The sequence below is a fragment of the Cyprinodon tularosa genome, unplaced genomic scaffold (assembly GCF_016077235.1).
Source record: "Cyprinodon tularosa strain WSP-4 unplaced genomic scaffold, ASM1607723v1 ctg557, whole genome shotgun sequence".
NCBI lineage: Eukaryota > Metazoa > Chordata > Actinopteri > Cyprinodontiformes > Cyprinodontidae > Cyprinodon > Cyprinodon tularosa.
Window position 1 is genome coordinate 441885 of NW_024039293.1, and position 24116 is coordinate 466000.

Below are 24116 nucleotides of genomic sequence, written 5' to 3' on the forward strand. Positions count from 1 at the left end.
TTTTGGGGAGAAAAAATGTAATTTAGGTCTTTTTAAAGTTGTAGGGAAATCATATTTAAATGTTAAATAATTTTGGTTTAAACATGTATATGAATGTTCTCTTTATCAGACCATATTGTCCCAAAATTTAGAACATTTCTATTTAAGAAAAATATTCTGTCGTGAAATCTGTTTTTTTCCGTTATCTTCTGCAGGCCAGTTAGTTCTACGTCAGCCTGAACACCTAAATTCATCCAATCATAGATCGACGGTCGTCTGTCAATCAAATGTTTTCGGTCATAGCATCTTGATTCATATGTCGCAGCTAATATACGCAACGGTAGAAACCAGAATCCTTTCCTTTCCCATTGAGTTGCGTCCCAGTGTTCACGGGGATGGACGTCTGTGTCTTCAGCAGGCGTAGAGCTAACAGAACTGGCAGCGTTGCGAGGCAAGGGCTCAAACATGTACGGCTGGAAGCCTTCTACACCAAACCAAGCTTCTGCCGCCCTGGCGTCCTCTTCCACAACATCTTCGTCCCCGCTTTCCTCCTCTAAATAAAAAATGGATGACGGAGGAGACTCATCCACGACCTCCGACACTAAACTCTCCTCCTCTAGCATGTTTCCGCTGTCCATAGCGTTCCTTGACAGCGTCGTTTCTAAGTCACCAATTTAGTGCTACTTGGTCCCAATGGAATTTCCCATTGGGAACCTGCTAGCACTAAGATGCTAACTGGTTAGCAAGATGCTTCCCACAAACCGGCCACAATCAGACTTTCTCGCGAACCTTCCGCCACAACAATCCCGCCCCCTTGATAATCGACCAATCACATTCACTTTATTCACTCGTGTAAAGTCGGGCACCACTCGGGAGAATTTGGAAATGCAACGGTTGGAACGGCCGCTTCCCTACGACTTTAACCGAATAAAATGGAGGGCGACCCAGGATGTTTATCGGGATGCGCAAATGAGCGGATGGCGCATGCGCAGGACAGATCGTGCTTCTTGGATGGCTCGAGTAGTGACACTAGCGCCGTCCACAGCGCCTGGCACACCTCGGACGCTATCCCAGACACCGTGCAGGATGCTAGTTTGTAGCTCTGAGCAACGGTCTGTTGGTTTGCACCTGAAGCCAAAACACGCAACGCCACGGCCAGTCTTTGGGGAACACTCACGGGTTAGCTGTGCGTCATCCGCTGTTGGATGAGGGGTTGTAGACGGCGGACAAGCTCATCGAACCTACACACGGAGACCCACAATCCTAGCCAGTTCCTGATTGGCCCTCTGGCGTTGTGGCGTGGAATAACGTAGCGCAGACCACGCTTCAATATTGGGCATAAATCAGAAATATCTGCGACAAGCTAACTGTGACACACTGCTGCAGGACGATAACCAGCCCTTAAGGAAGTTAGCATCCAAAATTTGTTGAAAATTGTTTCTTTATTAGGGTAGAGCAGTAAAGCTTCTGGCCTTAACATTTTTCCTGCATTACTTTTACTTTTATAATTTTAATAATGATACTTTTACACTTTAGAGTAAAAATTTTAATTTGATCCTCTAACTTCAATAAAAGTGTTTTTTTAAACAGCAGGATTAATACTGGAGGAATAAACCTGAATAGTTTGGACGCCTCTGCTTATATGAGCACCTTCCTGAGCGCTAAAACGGCTCCTCTGAGGTTCTGCTTCTGTTCCTGTTCAGCCCAGTTTAAACTAAAGGTTTGATTCTCAGAGCAAAATCAGCAATAAAAACCAAAACAGGTTTTTCCAAAAAAGTTCAAAAACAATCCTCTGGACTTTGTTTCCAAGTTTGAAGACGTTTCTCTTCCATCCAGGAAGATTTTTCAATTCAAAATGTCAGTAATAGCGTTTAGTTCCAGGCTTTGTTGGGCTGCTATATAAAACCTGGAACTAAACGCTATTTCTGACATTTTGAATTGAAAAATCTTCCTGGATGGAAGAGAAACGTCTTCAAACTTGGAAACAAAGTCCAGGGGATTGTTTTTTTTTACTTTTTGAACTGACTCTGACCTGCATGACTGAGAATCTTCACCACCAATAGGTTTGATTCTGACCTTAAACGTCCTCCAGCCTGTTTGGATTTCCTCACCGGTGTTTCCAGGATTAACACGCCTGAGGAGGTCAAAGGTTACTTTCTGATTTTTATTCTGATAAATGTTGATCAAACCTGAAGGAATCCAGAATGAGCTGAGCGTCATCAGGGAGGAAGAGGAGGAGTTTTCCTTGAATGAAGCTGGTCCGCAGCCTCCTGCTGTAACCTCCTGCTTTGGTTTTTTTTTCTATCATGGTTCTCATGGAGAACCAAGGAGTTAAAGCACAATTTAAAGATGTGAACTCTGACATGCCTGAATGAAGAACCTCACCTGAAACGATCTGAAAAAGGTTTTTTATATATATATATATATCTGATTTCTGTCTTTATGTTAAAAGCTTTTTTTTCTTACCGAACAGCATGACTTCCTGCTGACACCTTCAAGGTCACCAGTTTCTGTGGGACTTTTCTGTTGAATCGTGGAGTTTGTACAGTTTCTATCATGTCGGTGTTGCCATCTGTTGCTCTGAATAAATCTTGTGTTGCAACACCTGCAAGAAGCTTTCCTGCTCCTTCTTCTAAATGCGCCTGGTTTCACTGCAGATGACTGAAAAACGATCAGCTGTAGATCAAACATTTTCTGTCAGGTATGTTTTTACTGACGTCGACTGTAAGTCAGAAGGTTCAACCGAGGCGAGAAGTGATCAAAGGGTGACGCTCAAACACAAACGCTTTTATGGGGACATCATCCATGCAACATACTGAAAATATTGTCAAGTCTATATTTCCTTTTCTTATTTTGAATTAAATGGAGAAAACATTATAGAAAAGCCAGAGCATCGTCTTCATCAGAAACGATATAAGTTTATGCACATTTTCATTCCTTTCTCCAGCAATAAAGGATTTAACTTTGTTCCTAGAAGGATAGTTTACAGCAATAGACACTTATTTTCTATCCAGTTGAGCTTCAAATATATATATTTATATACAGGGGCTAAGGGGTCTTGCTCAGGGACCCAGTGGCAAGCCGTGGGAGTGGGTCTGGAACTCTCTCTCCATTTATATATATATATATAATATAATAAAAAACTTATACTTTATTGTCCTAGTTGCCTTTTGTATCTATGCTTCTTTTTCTATGTCTGCTTCTGTCTCCTTGAACCCCAGTGGGCCTCAGCAGATGGCTGCTCACACTGAGCCTGGTTCTGCTGGAGGTTTCTTCCTGTTCAAAGCGAGTTTTTCCTCTCCACTGTCGCTTCACGCATGCTTAGCGTGAGGGATTGCTGAAGAGTCCATGAAAAAATGAAAATAAGTTAACATGTTTTATAAATATTTCCGTTAATACGGGAAAAGAGTTAAAAAGTATCAAATAAAAAAAATAAATAACAACAAAAATATAAAAATTTATGAGTGGCTGGATATTCAAATACACTGAACCATTTGCTTGTTTTCAGCAAAAAAAAAAAAAAAAAAACACAACCGTGAAAATCAGTTTAATATTCAGTGACTTAAAGTTGACTAAAATACTTTATTTTGCCTGTTCAGCACATTACAGAGCAGAGCTCTCGACCGCCCCAAGATGGCGCCTCCAAACGACGTCAGCGCCCATAGGCGAAAGCGACCGATGCGGGGTCTACTCTTATGTTATGTTTTCCCTTCCCAAGATGGCCAACAGGTAGACGCCAGTTAGCTAAAGCTGTGTCACTTCGGTGGAGAAAAGCTCCTAAGAAATTAATTGATGCCGATGAAGAGCGGAGAGACAAAGGAGAACCGGAACCAGAAGCGTTTAAAGTTCGTTAGATCGCTGCGCCTGGACCTCAGCAGGTCCCCCCTAACAACAGGGGGCGCTAAAGGGCGCCTCGGAACTACTTCCTGTGTGTGTTCGGGAACTTCCGGGTGAAAATAGCAACTTTCTGCAGATTGAAAACAAACCGAAGGGCGGAGGTTCCGTTGGACATACCAGTAAGTGGCGGTAATGCTACTAACAGTTTGTTGCCAACCGCCATAAAACTCGACAAGAAGAAGAAGAAGGTTCCGTTGGAATATCAACAGAACCCGGACCGCGGACAGCGGTTCTGTAATGAGCAGGTGGCCGAACTTGACTGGGTTCGGTCGGTCAGCATGGTGAAGTGTTTGGTCTCCGGCTGTCCGAACCGCGTGGAGGGATCCAATCATGGAGTGTTCAGCAGAACCCAGAAACGGTTCTTCAAGTTCCCCAAAGACCCGACTAGAGTGAAGGTAGGACCGAAACTCCGGTACCGGGACCCGAACCTCTAACAGCCCGGTACCGGAACCCACAGTCATGGTTCGGTCCAGATGAAGAGTTCCAGCCCAGAATAAAAGATTTCTCCAGAAACAGGATAGAACGTGGAACCAGATGTGGTCCAGATTTAGATTCGGTCACTTTCTAGTACCAGCTGTTCTAGGGGCAGAGGACCGGATCAGAACCGAAAGGCTTGTTCCGCGGTTCGGTTCCGTTTGCTTTAGTTTCAGAACATTAAGGATCTGGATCTCCAGAACCGCTTCAGCTGGAAGTGATCAGATCTGAAAAATATCTAATTCTATTGAATTTAGTTCTATAGCGCCATGTCATCTCAGGTCACTTTATAGATCCAGATCAACCAGATCATCCAGTCAGATTGATTCAAAGTTTTCTATCTAAGGAAAACCAGCTGATTGCATCGACTCATTGACTCTTCAGCAATCCCTCACACTAAGCATGCTTGGAGCGACAGTGGAGAGGAAAAACTCCCTTTTAACAGGAAGAAACCTCCAGCAGAACCAGGCTCAGTGTGAGCGGCCATCTGCTGAGGCCCACTGGGGTTCAAGGAGACAGAAGCAGACATAGAAAAAGAAGCATAGATACAAAAGGCAACTGTCAACCAGCTCCACAGGCGGCCCCATCCAGGAAATACACAGCCAGGCAGACGAGCTCCGAGCCAGCTCCCATGTCAGAGGATGAAGAGAGCACATCCAGTTAGTCACAGTCAGAGAAACAGGACTACACTGGAAAACAGGCCAAGCTCCAACATCTAGAAACAAAGGTGTTGATGGCAGCAGCACAGCTGATATTTCTCTCCAGGATGGAGTCACAGCCAAACAGGAACAGACCAGATGAAGCTACTATGAGAAAAAGCAGAGAGAGCAGAACGTTAGAGATTGAACTAACAGATTCTGCAGAGTGGGAGAATAGAGATAGAATGAAGCAGAATGATGAAAAAGGGGTCCCTATGTCCTCCAGCAGTCTAAGCCTATAGCAGCAGAACTATAGAGATAGGTCAGAGTGATCGGATAGATCGGATTGATATTCCTTCACTGGTTTATTGCTTTGCTCGGGTTAATTAAATTTCCTATTTGTTTATTTTATTTTTTTTTTCTAATTTGGATTTCTAATGAATGTTCTGATCAATAAAGTAAAGAACCAAAAAAAGGCTGATGTGCTTCCAGGTGTGGCTGGCAGCTCTGCGGCAGGCCGAGCAGCAGGAGCCGTCGGATCAGAAGCTGATCTGTGAGGATCACTTCCTGCCTGAGGACATCTCCTCTAACGAGGTCAGCGCCGACGCCATCCCCATCATGCCGCCCTGCCCGGACGGGCCGCTGGGTCTGATGGATCCGTGGGGAGCCGGGCCAGAGGAGGAGGAGGCGGACCAGTGGGCCAGCGGTACCGCCGGGCCCGATGAGGAGTACGAGGAGGAAGGTGGAGGCAGCCTTCCCTTCAACACCAAGCTCGCTCTACCAGAACTTCCTCCACTGGATCCAGCAGAGAACCTCCAACTGAAGGTGAAGCGGTTCTGAAGCTGTGGTGGATCAGAACATCGTGATGTCAGAGGTTCTGGTCCTGATGCTGACAGATCTAGACCTGCAGCACTGATGAGTTCTGCTCTGTCCCTCCTGCAGGTGGCGCCTCTCACAGTGGCTCCCAGAGAATCCTTGTTCAGGTAATCCATCGCTTCTCAACCAGTCTGTTTGCTTCTGAAGGAGAATCCGGGCCTGATGATCCTCCATGTTTTCCCTACAGCCGATATCAGCAGGAGCCGCTGCTTCCGGCCAGGATCCACACCAGAGAGGGTTGGTTCTGCTGGATCATTTAAGGTTCTGCTGGTTCCAAACTGAACCATGTGTGTTCCTCAGATGTTTCTCTGCCGGTTCTGACCCGTCGATTCCTGGAGCTCTTCGTGAAGAATCCAGACGGTACCTTGGACCTCCGGACCGCCGTCAACAGCCTCAGGACCCGACGGCGCCGGGTCTATGACATCACCAACGTTCTGGAGGGGATCCAGCTGATCAAGAAGGAGTCTGCCAACAAGATGAAGTGGATGTGAGGATCCTTCCTTCCTTCCTTCCTTCCTTCCTCCCTCCCTCCCTCCCTCCCTCCCTCCCTCCCTCCCTCCCTCCCTCCCTCCCTCCCTCCCTCCCTCCCTCCCTCCCTCCTTCCTCCCTCCCTCCCTCCCTCCTTCCCTCCCTCCCTCCTCCCTCCCTCCCTCCCTCCCTCCCTCCCTCCCTCCCTCCCTCCCTCCCTCCCTCCCCCCTCCCTCCCTCCCTCCCTCCCTCCCCCCTCCCTCCCTCCCTCCCTCCCTCCCTCCTTCCCTCCTTCCTTCCTTCCTTCCTTCCTCCCTCCCTCCCTCCCTTCCTCCCTCCCTCCTTCCCTCCTTCCTTCCTTCCTTCCTTCCTCCCTCCCTCCCTCCCTCCCTCCCTCCCTCCCTCCCTCCCTCCCTCCCTCCTTCCCTCCTTCCTTCCTTCCTTCCTTCCTCCCTCCCTCCCTCCCTCCCTCCTTCCTCCCTCCCTCCCTCCCTCCCTCCTTCCTCCCTCCCTCCCTCCCTCCTTCCTCCCTCCCTCCCTCCCTCCTTCCTCCCTCCTTCCCTCCCTCCTCCCTCCCTCCCTTCCTCCCTCCCTTCCTCCCTCCCTCCCTCCCTCCCTCCCTCCTTCCTCCCTCCTTCCCTCCCTCCTCCCTCCCTCCCTTCCTCCCTCCCTCCCTCCCTCCCTCCCTCCTTCCTCCCTCCCTCCCTCCCTCCCTCCTTCCTCCCTCCTTCCCTCCCTTCCTCCCTCCTCCCTCCTTCCCTCCCTTCCTCCCTCCCTCCTTCCCTCCTTCCTCCCTCCTTCCCTCCTTCCTCCCTCCTTCCTTCCTTCCTTCCTTCCTTCCTTCCCTCCTTCCCTCCCTGCCTCCTTCCTCCCTTCCTCCCTCCCTCCCTCCTTCCTCCCTCCCTCCCTCCTTCCTTCCTTCCTTCCTTCCTTCCTTCCTTCCTTCCTTCCTTCCTGTCTCCTTCCTCCCTGCCTCCTTCCTCCCTTCCTCCCTCCCTCCCTTCCTTCCTCCTTCCTCCCTCCCTCCTTTCCTTCCTTCCTTCCTTCCTCCTTCCTTCCTTCCTTCCTTCCTCCCTCCCTCCTTCCTCCCTGCCTCCCTTCCTCCCTCCCTTCCTTCCTTCCTCCCTCCTTCCTTCCTTCCTTCCCTCCCTCCCTCCCTCCTTCCTCCCTCCCTTCCCTCCTTCCTCCCTCCTTCCTTCCTCCCTGCCTCCCTCCCTCCTTCCCTCCCTCCCTCCCTTCCTCCCTCCTTCCTCCCTCCCTTCCTCCCTCCTTCCTCCCTTCCTCCCTCCTTCCTTCCTCCCTGCCTCCCTCCCTCCTTCCCTCCCTCCCTCCCTTCCTCCCTCCTTCCTCCCTCCCTTCCTCCCTCCCTTCCTTCCTCCCTTCCTCCCTCCCTTCCCTCCTTCCTCCCTCCTTCCTCCCTTCCTTCCCTCCTTCCCTCCCTCCCTCCTTCCTCCCTCCCTTCCCTCCTTCCTCCCTCCCTCCTTCCTCCCTGCCTCCCTCCCTCCTTCCCTCCCTCCCTCCCTTCCTCCCTCCTCCCTGCCTCCTTCCTCCCTCCCTTCCTCCCTCCCTTCCTTCCTCCCTTCCTCCCTCCCTCATAGTTGTCTGTGTGCAGAGGCAGCTGTCCAGCCTCCAGCTTTCTGGGTCAGAACTGGTTCCAGTCTGATGCGTCTGAACTGAAGCTGGTGGAGGAAACTCTGGACTCTCTGATCCGGATCAGCGCCCAGCAGCTCTTCGACCTGACGGATGACCCGGAAAACTCTGCATATCCTTTTCCTCTGGGAGGTTCTGATGGTTTGGGTCGGTGAATCATCTGATCGGTTCTGACTGATGGTCTGAACCGGACCTCCAAATGTTCATGGAGGTAAAATGATTCTAAGAGGAGAAGAAGGTCAGACTCATCAGGACTTTTCCTGAAACGGGTCAGGGGGTTCGGCTCGGTATCGGGTCCAGTTGTCTGTTTAAAAACTCATTCAGGGTTCTTGATTGTTTTGGATCTTCGGTTCCTTTAGAGGTTCTGGTGTTTAGTTAGAGACCCATCCTTAGAGTTCTGGCTGTGGTGAGCGGTTCTGGTCCATCTGTTGATGGTGGATCAGACCCGTAACGAAGCGTAGCGGTACCATTAGAACCTCGGCCCAAAGCATAAGGTAACCACCTCCATGCTTCACTGTGTTCATCTTCTGGCCTTTCCACCGGATCAGAACCGGCCGTCTCGGTTTTCTTTAACCAGCTGCTCACGCTGGCCTACGTGACCCACCAGGACCTCCAGCGGCTGAAGACCTTCCAGAACCAGACCTTGATGGTGGTGAAAGCTCCTGAGGAAACCAAGCTGGAGATTCCGGCTCCCACAGAGGTGAGCGGGTCGGGATCGGGTTCTGTTTGGCTCCGTCCGTCAGAGTAGAACATCAGAACTCACGCCGTGTTCTGATCCAGGACCGCATCCAGATCCACCTGAAGGGGGGGGTGGGACCCATCCTGGTGATGACCTGTGACATCGACACCGAAGGATCCAGGGAGGCCGGCGGCGGCTTCCTGCCACTGGAGGACAGTCGGATCAAGACGGTGGAGCTGCACACAGGTACCAGCAGAACCTCAGAACCGGGCGGGTCGCTGGTTTGGGATGAAACTGGTTCTGAACATCAGTTCTGTTGGATCATTAGAGGCTTAAATTAAACTGAAATGAAACAGAACCCTGATCTGGTCCCTGTTGGTGCTGCCCCCTGGTGGTGAAGGATTGAACTAATTCACAAACCTTGATTGGCTGATTGATAACCAGGCTGAATGTGATTGGTTCATTGATAACCAGGCTGAATGTGATTGGTTCATTGATAACCAGGCTGAATGTGATTGGTTCGCTGATGGAGTCCAATCAGGAGAACTCAGGTTCCTGCTTTCTGCTTTCAGGACCACAGAGCGCGCTCCAGGAGACGTAGTCTCACCCCGGCCAGCAGGGGGCGCCAGCAGACGGGAATAATGGACATTTTCTTGGTTCTTCTGGAGAACCGTTCAGACTGATGGAAGGTGGAACCGTCTCACAACCTGCCTGACAAATCCAGATCTTTATTAGGAAGACCTGGACCTGGACCTGGATCTGGAGGCGTGATCATGAAGAGGCTGTTGGGAGCTGTATTTTCCCACCGCCAGTGAACTTTTTTTTTTCTTTTGTTATTTTTTTTTATCAGTATTTCTTTGTATTTTCTGTTTATTTTTTTTAGCCCAGAACTTTCTGACAGAAACGGACCTACAGGACGTTTTGAAATAAATTGATCCAATAAGTGTTTCTGAGCTGATTAATGGACCCGATGATGTTATCAGCGGGGATCTAGAAGGTTCTGTTCAGTTAGAACCGCCTGCAGAAGCTAACGCCGGGGCTGGGTCAGGTTCTGAAGATCGGATTATATCCCGTTAGAATTTAAAAAGGAAAACCCAGCGACCTTTCAGGATCTTTATTAGCATGGAATGTTTATCTGGTACGGATCATAGAACGCATTACAATACAACAAACACTCCGTCTCACTCTTCTCACACATCGTTTGGCACACTGCTGACATGATCTTCTCACACTCAGTCTCTCACTGTCTCACACTCCGTCTCACTCCGTTTCTCAATCTCTCGTTCCATCTCACTCCGTGTCACTCTCAGCCTCACCCTCTCAATCCCTCACTCCATCTCACTCTCTCACTCTGTCTCACTCTCACTCCGTTTCTCACTCTCTCACTCCGTCTCACTCTGCTCTGTGGATCCAGATCCTCTGGGAGTGAGCCGTAGTGATCACCGAGCTGCATCCAGTCCGCCGCTCGGTGATCATTTAAAGTTCTGAGTCTAAACTGCTGCCGTGCTTCCAGCACCGATTGGCTCATTCGTCTGCTGGTCACTGACTGTCTGGGTGGAGTTTCTTCAGTGTGGGCGGAGCTAAAAGACCTCCTCTTCCTCACAGCCGTAATCTGGAAAACACCGGATGTTTTCATGGATGAATAATCTTTTCTCAGTTGTGGCAGAGATTAGGCATTTAGAGTAAAGGTTCTGGACTGACCTCCAACCAGCTGCAGCGCACTGACACACTCTTCTTCCACCTCCTCCTCTTCCTCAATTTCTACAGCGGGCGGAGCTTCTGCAGGGGCGGGCTCTGTGTCAGCAACATCTTCAGGAGGAGCTTCAGATACAACCTCTGTTTCTGTTTCCATGGTAACGGCTAGTTCCACCTGAATTTGACAAGATAAACTGAACCTGAATCATGATAGGAGGCTTGGGTGCAGCCAGGTAACCTGGGTGTTACAGCAGGTAACCGGGCTGTTACAGCAGGTAACCAGGGTGTTCCAGCAGGTAACCAGGCTGTTACAGCAGGTAACCGGGCTGTAACAGCAGGTAACCTGGGTGTTACAGCAGGTAACCGGGCTGTAACAGCAGGTAACCTGGGTGTTACAGCAGGTAACCGGGCTGTAACAGCAGGTAACCGGGCTGTAACAGCAGGTAACCGGGCTGTAACAGCAGGTAACCTGGGTGTTACAGCAGGTAACCAGGCTGTAACAGCAGGTAACCAGGCTGTAACAGCAGGTAACCGGGCTGTAACAGCAGGTAACCGGGCTGTAACAGCAGGTAACCTGGGTGTTACAGCAGGTAACCTGGGTGTTACAGCAGGTAACCGGGCTGTAACAGAAGGTAACCTGGGTGTTACAGCAGGTAACCTGGGTGTTACAGCAGGTAACCGGGCTGTAACAGCAGGTAACCTGGGTGTTAAAGCAGGTAACTGGGCTGTTACAGCAGGTAACCTGGGTGTTACAGCAGGTAACCGGGCTGTAGTAGCAGGTAACCTGGGTGTTACAGCAGGTAACCAGGGTGTTACAGCAGGTAACCGGGCTGTAACAGCAGGTAACCGGGCTGTAACAGCAGGTAACCTGGGTGTTAAAGCAGGTAACTGGGCTGTTACAGCAGGTAACCTGGGTGTTACAGCAGGTAACCAGGGTGTTACAGCAGGTAACCGGGCTGTTACAGCAGGTAACCAGGGTGTTACAGCAGGTAACCTGGGTGTTACAGCAGGTAACCTGGGTGTTACAGCAGGTAACCGGGCTGTAGTAGCAGGTAACCTGGGTGTTACAGCAGGTAACCAGGGTGTTACAGCAGGTAACCGGGCTGTAACAGCAGGTAACCGGGCTGTAACAGCAGGTAACCGGGCTGTAACAGCAGGTAACCTGGGTGTTAAAGCAGGTAACTGGGCTGTTACAGCAGGTAACCTGGGTGTTACAGCAGGTAACCAGGGTGTTACAGCAGGTAACCGGGCTGTTACAGCAGGTAACCAGGGTGTTACAGCAGGTAACCTGGGTGTTACAGCAGGTAACCTGGGTGTTACAGCAGGTAACCGGGCTGTTACAGCAGGTAACCGGGCTGTTACAGCAGGTAACCGGGCTGTTACAGCAGGTAACCAGGGTGTTACAGCAGGTAACCGGGCTGTTACAGCAGGTAACCGGGCTGTTACAGCAGGTAACCAGGGTGTTACAGCAGGTAACCAGGGTGTTACAGCAGGTAACCAGGGTGTTACAGCAGGTAACTTGGGTGTTACAGCAGGTAACCTGGCTGTTACAGCAGGTAACTTGGGTGTTACAGCAGGTAACCTGGCTGTTACAGCAGGTAACCAGGGTGTTACAGCAGGTAACCAGGGTGTTACAGCAGGTAACGTGGGTGTTACAGCAGGTAACCGGGCTGTTACAGCAGGTAACCAGGGTGTTACAGCAGGTAACCAGGGTGTTACAGCAGGTAACCGGGCTGTTACAGCAGGTAACCAGGGTGTTACAGCAGGTAACCAGGGTGTTACAGCAGGTAACCGGGCTGTTACAGCAGGTAACCAGGGTGTTACAGCAGGTAACCTGGGTGTTACAGCAGGTAACCAGGGTGTTACAGCAGGTAACCGGGGTGTTATGGCGTGGATCCAGTCGGGGGGACATTACCTGAGGAGATGCTTTCTTTTTCCTTGGCGAGGAAATGAGGCGACGGAACCTAACACCAGGCAGATGGAGGACTCATTTATTATTGCCGATCAGATCCATGTTGCCGGTGATTCGTTTCTAGTTGCCGTTACCTTTTTGTCATTTTGGTTGCGTTGGCGGACAGCTCCCTGTTGGTGTCGCTGGTCTTCCTGCGCCGGCGGCTGAGGCGTTTCCGTTTGGCGGCCCCCTCTGAGGGCTCGGAGGCGGGTGGATTGTGACCTTTAGCGGTCTGGTTCAGGTCTCTGAGGACGTCATAGTTGATCTTACAGGAAATCCTCTTTCTCTCCAACATCTTCTCGATGGCCTCGCCTGCCGTTGCTGCTTCGATCTGTTTGCGCTTCTTGGGTTTCTTCTTCTGCAGACACAGACAGGTGTGACGTCAGAGCAGATAACCAGTCCCTGCAATGCAGCCTGGGAGACCCCGTGTTTGACTCACCTTCTCCTTGTAGATCCCCTGTTCCTTCTCCTTCTTTATCCTCTCCTCCTTCTCTGCAAACACAGTGGGTGATAAACCCAGACCGATGGCTTCTGATCAACCGCCACCTCGTGACTGATGCTCACCTTTCTGCTCCTGCAGGTAGTCTGCGTTCTGCTTGATCCACAGCTCCGTCTTCACCTCTACCTCCTTTTCATTCAGGATGTACTGCAGCCAACACAGACAGCCAATCAGAGAAGGACCCACAGAGTCCATCTCCCTGGTCCTGTAGCGGAACGTAGAAGCTCACCTTCTCAATCTCCTGATCATCGATACCTTCTAGATCCAGCTCTCCGGTCTGAGGCGTCTCCTCTGGAAGACAAAGCAGAGCCTCCATCATGACACCATGTGATGTTTGTGGTCATCCAGTTAGATGGAGATGAATCCATCATTACTGGATCAGCAGTTGATAGAGTTACTGGTTATTTGGTGTAGGAATTATCTGATGTGATGTCTTCCTCTCACCGTCTGGCTTCTCGCTTGGTTCGGACTCATCAAAGGTGTTGAAGGTCTCATGGAGGCCCAGGCTGGCGGCGCTTGGTAGCCTTCCCAGGATAGAAGCTAAAGAAGGGACCTGGGGACGTAAACCTGCACCCTCCTCTGGCGCCACCTCCTGGTCGTAAACGACCTCAAGCGTCCTCTTCTCCTGCCCTTCCTCTTCCTGGATTACCTGAGACAGGAAGTCCTGCGTCAGGCGCTGCGTAGCAGCTTGGAGGTCAGCGTCCTCTCTCTCCTCCTCCAGGTCCGACGTGGAGGACGGGACTTCCTCTTCCTCCGGACCTAAAACCAAGAAAGATCTTCTTCTTCTTTATGAGCCTCTTCAAACTCCACAGTATTACTAAAGTTAGAACAGACACCCTGTCTACTTTAAGGCTAGGCTTAAAACTTTCCTGTTTGATAAAGCTTCTAGTTAGAGTGGCTCAGGTTATCCTGATCTATCTCTATAGTTCTGCTGCTATAGGCTTAGACTGCTGGAGGACATAGGGACCCCTTTTTCACTCTCTGCTTTTCTCCTGCTACTCTTCCTTTATAGATTATCTCTAATTGCTACATAAACTCAGAAAACAAGTCCTTTTTAACAGACCGATTTCTTTGGTGTAGGCGGCGTAGATCCCCCTCAGTTTGGGCTGGCTCTTTTCCAGCTCGGTCTCGATCTCTTCGGTGTAGCTGCTGATCTCTCCTGTCAGAACCAAAGCAAACGGAGATCATCAGGTCTTCTCTCCACCTCCTGCATGTGGTTTGATTCTCCTCTATAGAAGCTGACCTTCCACCTCGTCCAGCTTCCGGGCCAGCTCCTGCTCCAGCTGCGGAGGACAGCGTTTGATTTTAACCTATCTGTGATCAGGGCAGGAAGTCAACAGCCAATCAGAGGCTGGGAGGTCTACCTGCTGCATCTTGGCTTTGTGCTGTCCAGCAGTGAAGGACGGAGGGTCGCATTCCTGCTCCAGATCCACCCTCATGAACTCGTCGATGGTCAGCTGACTGGTGGGCGTGTCCTCAAACTCCGTTAACCTGCAGGGAACATAGAAGAGAGGCGTGATCTGATTGGACTGACTGGGACCAGGGGGGGGGGGGTTTACCATCAGGCAATACTAGGCAGTTGCCTAGGGCCCCAAAGTTCCTAGATCCGCCCCTGACTGGGACCGGTTCGTTCAGAGGGGTCGCTGCTGGAAGCTTCTAGAAGCTGGAGGATGCGGAGAGAACTCACCTCTTCCTCAGGGTGGTCTGACACACCTTCACCACGCTGATCACGTCTTTGACCGACCGACGGAACTTGTGCATCCGAGCCGCCACCAGCAGAGCTGAGAGGGAGAAGAAACATCTGGTCATCTCAAGAAGGTGGGGGGGCTGCTGTTACCATGGTGACCACCGTCCCCATTCTACCTGCTCCACAGAGCCCAGACGGCCGGCGACCCGTGTGCATCCAGTCCCTCTTCATCCTCTGGACCAGACGCAGCGCCGTCATGGAGACCTCGTGGTTCTTGGCTCCAAACTCCAACATGTGAGCAAAGCGAGGGATGTAGAGGCAGGGATCTGAGGAGGAGAACCGGAACTATTAAAACCGGATCAGAACCAGAACACGGCTCTGATTCTCTGGATCTAATTTGCTTCCCAGCCAATCAGAGGGAAACAATCCTGAACTGGCCTCCAGGTTCACAATCAGAGGCAATGATTGGGCAGAGAGCTCCCTCTGGTGGAGAAGAGTGGAAAAACAGTCTGCTGGACCCAAAATGGCGGATGGAGGCAGACAGCAGCGCGAGGAGAAGCTTTAATCCACCGAACCGAACCGGAGCGGAGCGGGTTCTAAAGGTACCGGCCTCTTAATATTAACCCTGCAAGAAACGAACCGGTTACGTGAGCCGGAACATCGGAACCGGACCGGAGCGGACCGGACCGGTGTTCCCAGAACCTCTGAGATCTGATCCTCCATCAGTCAGTCTGCGGTTCCGATCCAGAAGATCAGAAGATCCGCTTTTCTCTGCAGAACCCGCGGATTTTCCCTCAGATTCCAAAATAACCAAGGCTCGGTTCTCCAGGCTCTGTTTTCCAGGTCATTTTCCAGGCTCTGTTTACCAAGCTCTGTTTTCCAGGTCTGTTTTCCAGGTCTGTATTCCAGTTCTTGTTTACCAAGCTCTGTTTTCCAGGCTCAGTTTTCCAGGTCTTTTTTCCAAGCTCTGTTTTCCAGGTCTTGTTTTCCAGGTCTTGTTTTCCAGGCTCTGTTTTCCAGGCTCTATTCTCCAGGCTCAGTTTTCCAGGTCTGTTTTCCAGGCTCTATTCTCCAGGCTCAGTTTTCCAGGTCTGTTTTCCAGGCTCTGTTCTCCAGGCTCAGTTTTCCAGGTCTGTTTTCCAAGCTCTGTTTTCCAGGCTCTGTTTACCAAGCTCTGTTTTCCAGGTCTTTTTTGCAAGCTCTGTTTTCCAGGTCAGTTTTCCAGCCTCTATTTTCCAGCCTCTATTTTCCAGGCTCTGTTCTCCAGGCTCTGTTTTCCAGGCTCTATTTTCCAGGCTCTGTTCTCCAGGCTCTGTTTACCAAGCTCTGTTTTCCAGGCTCTATTCTCCAGGCTCAGTTTTCCAGGCTCTGTTTTCCAGGCTCTATTCTCCAGGCTCAGTTTTCCAGGCTCTGTTTACCAAGCTCTGTTTTCCAGGTCTTTTTTGCAAGCTCTGTTTTCCAGGTCAGTTTTCCAGCCTCTATTTTCCAGCCTCTATTTTCCAGGCTCTGTTCTCCAGGCTCTGTTTTCCAGGCTCTATTTTCCAGGCTCTGTTTTCCAGGCTCTATTTTCCAGGCTCTGTTCTCCAGGCTCTGTTTTCCAGGCTCTGTTTTCCAGGCTCTGTTTTCCAGGCTCTATTTTCCAGGCTCTGTTCTCCAGGCTCTGTTTTCCAGGCTCTATTTTCCAGGCTCTGTTTTCCAGGCTCTGTTTTCCAGGCTCTATTTTCCAGGCTCTATTTTCCAGGCTCTATTTTCCAGGCTCTGTTCTCCAGGCTCTGTTTTCCAGGCTCTATTTTCCAGGCTCTGTTTTCCAGGCTCTGTTTTCCAGGCTCTATTTTCCAGGCTCTGTTTTCCAGGCTCTATTTTCCAGGCTCTATTTTCCAGGCTCTGTTCTCCAGGCTCTGTTTTCCAGGCTCTGTTTTCCAGGCTCTATTTTCCAGGCTCTGTTTTCCAGGCTCTGTTTTCCAGGCTCTATTTTCCAGGCTCTGTTTTCCAGGCTCTGTTCTCCAGGCTCTGTTCTCCAGGCTCTGTTTTCCAGGCTCTATTTTCCAGGCTCTGTTTTCCAGGCTCTGTTTTCCAGGCTCTATTTTCCAGGCTCTGTTTTCCAGGCTCTGTTTTCCAGGCTCTATTTTCCAGGCTCTGTTTTCCAGGCTCTATTTTCCAGGCTCTGTTTTCCAGGCTCTATTTTCCAGGCTCTGTTTTCCAGGCTCTATTTTCCAGGCTCTGTTTTCCAGGCTCTGTTTTCCAGGCTCTGTTTTCCAGGCTCTATTTTCCAGGCTCTATTTTCCAGGCTCTGTTTTCCAGGCTCTATTTTCCAGGCTCTATTTTCCAGGCTCTGTTTTCCAGGCTCTGTTTTCCAGGCTCTATTTTCCAGGCTCTGTTTTCCAGGCTCTATTTTCCAGGCTCTGTTTTCCAGGCTCTGTTTTCCAGGCTCTATTTTCCAGGCTCTATTTTCCAGGCTCTATTTTCCAGGCTCTGTTTTCCAGGCTCTATTTTCCAGGCTCTGTTCTCCAGGCTCTGTTTTCCAGGCTCTGTTTTCCAGGCTCTGTTTTCCAGGCTCTGTTCTCCAGGCTCCATCAGGTAATCAGGAGCATCTTCTCTCTGCTCCAGGATGATGGAGCTCCTCTTCTGATGCAGAACCAGAACTGATCCAAAGTTCTGGATCAGTTCTGGTTCCCTGACCTGATAGTGCGTTTTCCAGGTGGGAACGCTGAGCAGAGATCCGGTCCTTCTAACTTTGGTTCTGATCCCATTTCAGTTTCCAGGACGTGAGTTCAGGCTGCTGAGGTTTTATCCTGATGTTTCCAGCAGCTGTCAGATTATCTGGATTATAATCCACAGGAAGCGGCCATGTTGTGACGGGAGGAAGAGGAGATGGCAGCGGAGCTTTTCTCCACCAGCCTTCCACACGGCGGGGAGGAGGAAGAGGAGGAGACCAAGAAAAACTTCATCCAGCTGAGCGAGCCGGAGGAGTCCGAGCGCAACGAGGAGCGGAGCGCCGCTCGCACAAACGACCAGGGAGAAAACCAGGAGGATGGAGCGGAGAGACGCAGCTGGCAGGGAGCCCACCCCACCCTGAGGGAGAGGTAAACTAACACCCTCACCCCCCCATGGCGCTGTGGGCCGGTCCGCCTGTCGACTGCTGGGTTCCCATGATGTACAGACATTAAACATCGTATCCCATCCTGTCAGAATGATTCTGATCACAGTCCACACCTCCCCACCTTGATATGTGCTTGAGAATGGCTTAGTCTCCGGTTAAACCCAGGTTTAAAGCCTTGCAGGGCAGCCTAAAGCCCACTGCCAACATTAAGACAGAAAGAAGAAAGAAAATAACAAACGATAAGTTCAGGGGTTTGAGAAAATATGGGAAACAGGAAATTATCTTTAAAACAAACTGAACGATTGTTGTTCTCTACTTTTTAAAATGGAAAAATGTTCTATTCTTTTTGTTTTTATATTTTTTATTAAAAATTCAATGTAGAACTGGATGCATAAACAGTGTTCATACATTACAGCTCACCCTTAAAATATATATATTTAAAATAGTCGTCATGACGATGAATTCGATTCTAATTTTTGTGATCTGCTGCATCGATTCTCGACACCAAGTATCGATTCTTAGTAAAAAAAAAAAGAATAAATAAAATATTTGAATGTACCTTTTCAGTCCAGCAGATGTCGCTTTTTTGACGCACGCTGCCTCGTGTCACAAGCGTTTCCGGCTGCTAGAAACTGCGACGAGTCATTAATAAACAAAAAGAAAATTAGCCCGGCTCCATTGAAGTCAGATGATTGGATCATTTTTGGCTTTAAAATAAATAAAAAAATTCATACATTTGTTTTTATCTCACTGGTTTAAAGGACCTCTGCACCATATAAACGCCACTGATCATCCTTAGTTTGTTATTTTAAGTTCTATAAATCCTACGCATTTTTTGTGTGTTAAAGTAATACTCATATTTGTGTCCAGTAGTTTTTTTCATGGCAAAAGTCATTTCAATAAATACATCTTTATATGAATTCAGTTAAAGACAGCATCCAGATCCCACTCAGCAGGTCCTAATGCCGTTATTTCTTTCTAACAGTGTTCAATGAAAATATCGCAATTCATCGCGATGCATCGCAATATTTCAAATATCGTGATATTTCATGGACCTGTTTCTCAGTCTAAACCTGACTCGCAGTTTACGAGGAGAATGTTGGTAGACGGCATAGAGCTACAATAACAGAGAGAGAGCGGCTGGATAAAACTGTTGTTAAAGTTACTTCCTGATTGTTTCCCAGTGCCGGAAGCACGATCCGTACCATCGGCTCATACCTGTTAACCAGGTAAACATCCGGATCATCTTTGATTTAACATTTAACAAAACATTTTTTAAAGATGTGTATCAGCATTCCTTAGTGATTTAACGATAGAAAAAAGCCCTTTTAGTAACATAATTCCATTATTAATGGCGACCTGGATCAATATCTGGTTGCACATTCACTAATAAGCCGATGGTACGGATCGTGCTTCTGATACGGATCGTGCTTCCGGTACGGATCGGATCGCATTTCCGGTACAGATCGGATCGTGCTTCCGGTACGGATCATGCGTCCGGTACAGATCGGATCGTGCTTCCGGTACAGATCGGATCGCGCTTCCGGTACGGATCGCGCTTCCGGTACGGATCGTGCTTCCAGTACGGATCGGATTGTGCTTCCGGTATGGATCGGATCGTGCTTCCGGTACGGATCGGATCATGCGTCCGGTACGGATTGTGCGTCCGGTACGGATCAGATCGTGCGTCCGGTACGGATCGTGCTTCCTTTACGGATCGTGCTTCCGGTACGGATCGTGCTTCTTTTACGGATCGTGCTTCCGGTACAGATCGGATCGTGCATCCGGTACGGATCGTGCGTCCGGTACGGATTGTGCTTCCTTTACGGATCGTGCTTCCAGTACGGATCATGCTTCCGGTACAGATCGGATTGTGCGTCCGGTACGGATCGTGCTTCCGGTACAGATTGGATCGTGCTTCCGGTACAGATCGGATCGTGCTTCCGGTACAGATCGAATCGTGCTTCCGGTACAGATCGAATCGTGCGTCCGGTACAGATCGGATTGTGCGTCCGGTACGGATCGTGCGTCCGGTACAGATGGGATCGTGCTTCCGGTACAGATCGGATCGTGCTTCCGGTACAGATCGGATCGTGCTTCCGGTACAGATCGAATCGTGCGTCCGGTACAGATCGGATTGTGCGTCCGGTACGGATCGTGCGTCCGGTACAGATCGGATCGTGCTTCCGGTACAGATCGGATTGTGCGTCCGGTACGGATCGTGCGTCCGGTACAGATCGGATCGTGCTTCCGGTACAGATCGGATTGCGCTTCCGGTACGGATCGCGCTTCCGGTACGGATCGTGCTTCCAGTACGGATCGGATCGTGCTTCCGGTACAGATCGGATCGTGCTTCCGGTACAGATCGGATCGTGCTTCCGGTACAGATCGGATCGTGCTTCCGGTACAGATCGAATCGTGCTTCCGGTACAGATCGAATCGTGCGTCCGGTACAGATCGGATTGTGCGTCCGGTACGGATCGTGCGTCCGGTACAGATCGGATCGTGCTTCCGGTACAGATCGGATCGTGCTTCCGGTACAGATCGAATCGTGCGTCCGGTACAGATCGGATTGTGCGTCCGGTACGGATCGTGCGTCCGGTACAGATCGGATTGTGCGTCCGGTACGGATCGTGCGTCCGGTACAGATCGGATCGTGCTTCCGGTACAGATCGGATCGTGCGTCCGGTACAGATCGGATTGTGCGTCCGGTACGGATCGTGCGTCCGGTACAGATCGGATCGTGCTTCCGGTACAGATCGGATCGTGCTTCCGCCACAGATCTGTTATTGACAGCCAGAACCAAACATGCGGCAGATGAGTAGGAAGGATGTTGGTACGACGACAGGGTCCAGTGAGCGGCGCCCCCTGCTGACTCCTGCCTCTTTTTTGTTCAGGAACGCTCTGATGTTCAACAACGAGCACATGGCTGACATTCACTTCATCGTGGGTCCGCCAGGAGAGACGCAGACAGTCCCGGCTCATAAGGTACCGAACTTTTTAATCCTCACATTGTGAGTTTTCTGGCTGGTTCTGATCCACTTCCTGTCTGCGTTGCAGTACGTCCTGGCGGTCGGCAGCTCCGTGTTCGGAGCCATGTTCTATGGAGACCTGGCTGAGGGACAATCTGAGATCCACATCCCCGACGTGGAACCAGCTGCTTTCCTCACCTTGTTAAAGTGAGTTCTGAGACTAGAACTGATCCGATCCGGACTAACTGCTTAATAGTTAACATGTTATCCCAAAGAAAAGCCACGTTCAGGAGCAAAGCAGCAGCTGGAGATTGTTTCCAAGTTGAAGACGTTTCTCTTCCATCCAGGAAGCTTTTTCAGTTCAAAATGTCAGAAATGGCGTTTAGTTCCAGGTTTTATTGGGTTTTATCGGGCTACTGTATAAGAGTTCGAACTCAACGCTGGATGTTGGAGACGCGCCGGTGAAAGTAGAAGTAGAAGAGCAAGATTTAGGCCGAGTTTAAAGATCTGACCTAGATTAGACTCATTCAGGCACTTCGTTTATAAAAAATGTAGTTGGTGCTGCTTTATTTGTGGTTTAGACTAAACCAACTCAGATCAGGTTAGATCCCAAAAGTATTCACCTACCTATCCCGGTTCTGACCCGGATCAGAACCTTTGTAGACTCAGTAAGTCCGGTTCAGACCTTTTCAGGGTTCTTCAGTCTGTGGACACCTGGCTAACCTGGATTTAGCCTCCGGTTCACAGTGTGACCTGTTCAGACCCGGTTTCAAGTCTTAATGGGTCCAATCGCAGCCTTATTCACGCCGAGCGTCTCTGGAAAGGTCCGTCTGTCCAGTGATGCAGCTGTTAGGCGTGTCCTCTCTGTCTCTGATGTGTCTAACGTCCCCCCGTCCCCTGTGTCTCAGGTACATGTACAGCGACGAGGTGGAGCTGGACGCCGACACGGTGCTGGCCACCCTCTACGCTGCCAAGAAGTACATCGTTCCAGCCGTGGCGAAGGCGTGCGTCGGCTTCCTGGAGACGAGCCTGGAGGCGAAGAACGCCTGCGTGCTGCTGTCCCAGAGCCGGCTGTTTGAGGAGGCGGAGCTTACGCAGCGCTGCTGGGAGGTGATCGACGCTCAGGCGGAACTGGCGCTGCGGTCGGAAGGGTTCTGCGAGATCGACCGGCCCACGCTGGAGATAGTTTTGCAGAGGGAGACCCTCAACATCCGTGAGAACGCGGTTTTCCAGGCGGCGCTGAGCTGGGCGGCGGCGGAGTGTCGGCGGCAGGGCCTGGCGGCGACCCCTCGGAACCAGCGGACTGTTCTTGGGAAGGCTCTGTACCTGATCCGGATCCCCTCCATGTCTCTGCAGGAGTTTGCAGACGGACCGGCCCAATCGGACGTGCTGACGCTGACAGAGACCCACAATATCTTCCTGTGGTACACGGCCGCCAACAAACCGCAACTGGACTTCCCTGTGGGCAAACGGGTCGGCCTGGCGGCGCAGAGGTGCCACCGCTTCCAGGCCTCCGCCTACCGCAGCAACCAGTGGCGCTACAGGGGGCGCTGCGACAGCATCCAGTTCGCAGTGGACCGCAGGATCTTCATGGCGGGGCTGGGCCTGTACGGATCGAGCGGCGGGAAGGCCGAGTACAGCGTGAGGATCGAGCTAAAGAGGCAGGGGACCCTGCTGGCCCAGAACCTCACCAAGTTTCTGTCCGACGGATCCAGCAGCACCTTCCCCGTCTGGTTTGAACATCCGGTCCAGGTGGAGCAGGACACCTTCTACACGGTCAGCGCCGTCCTGGACGGGAACGAGCTCAGCTACTTTGGACAGGAGGGAATGACGGAGGTGCAATGTGGGAAGGTGACCTTCCAGTTTCAGTGCTCCTCAGACAGTACCAACGGCACCGGAGTGCAGGGGGGGCAGATCCCAGAACTGATCTTTTACTGCTGAAGGCCTGGAAGTCTGGCTCTGATGCGTCTGATGATGATAGATGGTGGTTATAGTTCTAATAGACTTCGTGCTTCTGAGAGGTTTCAATCAATAAATTTTGCTGACTTTAAATAAAGTGTAATTTTTTTTTTTAATTAGCTGTAATTTCCTGCAGCTGCCACCAGAGGTCCCCATAGATACAGGAAGGACTTTCCTTTAATTTGATCACTTATTAAAGTTGTAATGATATTTGAATTTCAGTTTTTTAGGCACCACAGTCCTTGTTTAGGTCTAATCACATCCTGTTTGAGCTAAATGTGACCTCAGACAGGCGGGTCACATGATCGGGGCAGGAAGTCTCACCGATGGCGGGCGCGTTGATGCACAGCTCCCGCGCCAGCAGCAGGAAGGTCTTTCCCAGGGTGTAGACGTTCACCTGGACACAGAGAACAGGCCCTGATTGGTCCAGAGCTCGGAGCGTCTGTCTGTACCTGTGAGGTCGGTCCTACCTGAAGCAGGTCGCTGAGGTCCAGCAGCATATCTGAGGCTCGCTTCAGGAAAAATGGACCCGACTTATTTTAGAGGTTCTGCTGCAGAACGTGATTTATTCAGATCTGTTTTAGTGATGCTATCTGATATATTTATTTAATTTTTTTTTTTTGCTTGTCTTTGTCCCTTTAAAAGCTCTTTTTATTTAGAAGTTTCTATTTTTAGGGTAAAATCAGTGAAGTCCTTTCTTTTCTATCTCATTTATTTCTTGTTTATTAAAAACTATCCTGCTGTTTTAACTGACTAACGGGCGATTTCTCCCTCAGTTGCCTGCAGGATGTTAATCTGGTGCTAAATTTTCTGAAATCCTGAAAAACGTTTCATCTGAAACGTTTTCAATTACAAATAAAATCAATCCGTCCAATAAAAACACAAGATAATAATGGAGAACGTTTTTGCTAAAAGTGCTTGGGACAGTGTTTCAAATACTTGTTCTCCCCACTGTATGTATATAGATGTATATGTTTATTTATATATGTGTGCTACAGCATTGTTGTTAGATGCTGTAGCACACATATTGCGGCTGGTCTAACTAGGGAGTACCAATATGGCGGCCGGTGGCTTCACTCTAACCCTGTACTAGCTACTGGCAATCAGCCATCCAGGGAATAAATAGAGATCAGTGGTTTTGAGCAGCAGCTCTGAGAGCTGGTTGCCAGGATACGAGGCGTCCCTTCAGTGCGGCACACCAGGTAGAGGCAGGCGGCGATGACGTGCTCCGTCCTGCGTCCTCTGGTCAGGTGTTTGCTGACCACCAGCTTGAAGAAGTTGAAGGCCGTGTCCAGGCAGTGCTGGTTGAGCTGCAGCTGGCTGCCCAGGTGCTGGATCTGACGTTTACCTGCAGCGACCGACACACAGCTTCAGCTCGCCGGAAAGCGGCTGGGATCATCTGACAGAATGTGACCTCACCGTTCTGCAGCGTCTGGGCTCTGGACTCCTTCCCAACGCCGGTGTGGAAACCAGAACCAAGCAGAGGAGCTTTAACCGGACCTGGAGACAAACACACTCAGCTAAATAAAAGAGCAAATCACTTCCATTATAAGATGAAAATGAATCACCTATAGAGCTCCGAACTGTTTCTG

At 50.3% G+C, this 24116-nt stretch overlaps 3 protein-coding genes across 6 annotated transcripts in view; 2 read left to right on the top strand and 1 right to left on the bottom strand.

The window, feature by feature from the left end:
- Window positions 1-3834: 3834 nt before the first annotated feature.
- On the top strand, window positions 3835-9835 carry si:ch211-195d17.2 (uncharacterized protein LOC560495 homolog). Of its 2 annotated transcripts, XM_038305393.1 has the most exons (10): window positions 3835-3977; window positions 4065-4271; window positions 5481-5813; window positions 5931-5971; window positions 6052-6101; window positions 6165-6351; window positions 7945-8094; window positions 8568-8682; window positions 8763-8907; window positions 9234-9835. In XM_038305393.1, exons 2-10 carry the CDS (start codon window positions 4155-4157, stop codon window positions 9260-9262), a joined length of 1167 nt encoding a protein of 388 aa, XP_038161321.1. In that variant the 5' UTR covers window positions 3835-3977; window positions 4065-4154; the 3' UTR covers window positions 9263-9835. The 2 variants fall into 2 exon arrangements, with proteins under 2 accessions (XP_038161321.1, XP_038161320.1); XM_038305392.1 differs by having other exon boundaries at window positions 3925-4271.
- A 158-nt stretch (window positions 9836-9993) lies between these two features.
- The window catches only part of brf1b (BRF1 RNA polymerase III transcription initiation factor subunit b), a 28151-nt gene continuing 14028 nt past the window's right edge, over window positions 9994-24116 (bottom strand). The window contains exons 3-19 of the mRNA XM_038305387.1: window positions 23944-24024; window positions 23699-23872; window positions 22995-23026; window positions 22849-22921; window positions 14670-14819; window positions 14494-14587; window positions 14171-14297; window positions 14050-14089; window positions 13870-13965; window positions 13251-13565; window positions 13036-13097; window positions 12872-12953; window positions 12747-12799; window positions 12403-12665; window positions 12272-12320; window positions 10363-10531; window positions 9994-10273 (exon numbers count right to left, since the gene is read on the bottom strand). Coding sequence (XP_038161315.1) covers window positions 10242-10273; window positions 10363-10531; window positions 12272-12320; window positions 12403-12665; window positions 12747-12799; window positions 12872-12953; window positions 13036-13097; window positions 13251-13565; window positions 13870-13965; window positions 14050-14089; window positions 14171-14297; window positions 14494-14587; window positions 14670-14819; window positions 22849-22921; window positions 22995-23026; window positions 23699-23872; window positions 23944-24024 — 1892 coding nt within the window. The 3' untranslated portion in view covers window positions 9994-10241. The remainder of the gene's footprint in view (window positions 10274-10362; window positions 10532-12271; window positions 12321-12402; window positions 12666-12746; window positions 12800-12871; window positions 12954-13035; window positions 13098-13250; window positions 13566-13869; window positions 13966-14049; window positions 14090-14170; window positions 14298-14493; window positions 14588-14669; window positions 14820-22848; window positions 22922-22994; window positions 23027-23698; window positions 23873-23943; window positions 24025-24116) is intronic.
- On the top strand, window positions 14941-22621 carry LOC119796715 (BTB/POZ domain-containing protein 6-B-like). 3 transcript variants are annotated; one of them, XM_038305388.1, is made up of 5 exons: window positions 14941-15095; window positions 17332-17576; window positions 20491-20581; window positions 20654-20772; window positions 21474-22621. In XM_038305388.1, the coding sequence occupies exons 2-5, from the start codon at window positions 17365-17367 to the stop codon at window positions 22504-22506; spliced, it is 1455 nt and encodes a 484-aa protein (XP_038161316.1). In that variant the 5' UTR covers window positions 14941-15095; window positions 17332-17364; the 3' UTR covers window positions 22507-22621. The 3 variants fall into 3 exon arrangements, with proteins under 3 accessions (XP_038161316.1, XP_038161319.1, XP_038161317.1); XM_038305391.1 differs by lacking the exon at window positions 14941-15095 and adding an exon at window positions 15102-15336 and having other exon boundaries at window positions 21474-22506; XM_038305389.1 differs by lacking the exon at window positions 14941-15095 and adding an exon at window positions 16967-17178 and having other exon boundaries at window positions 21474-22506.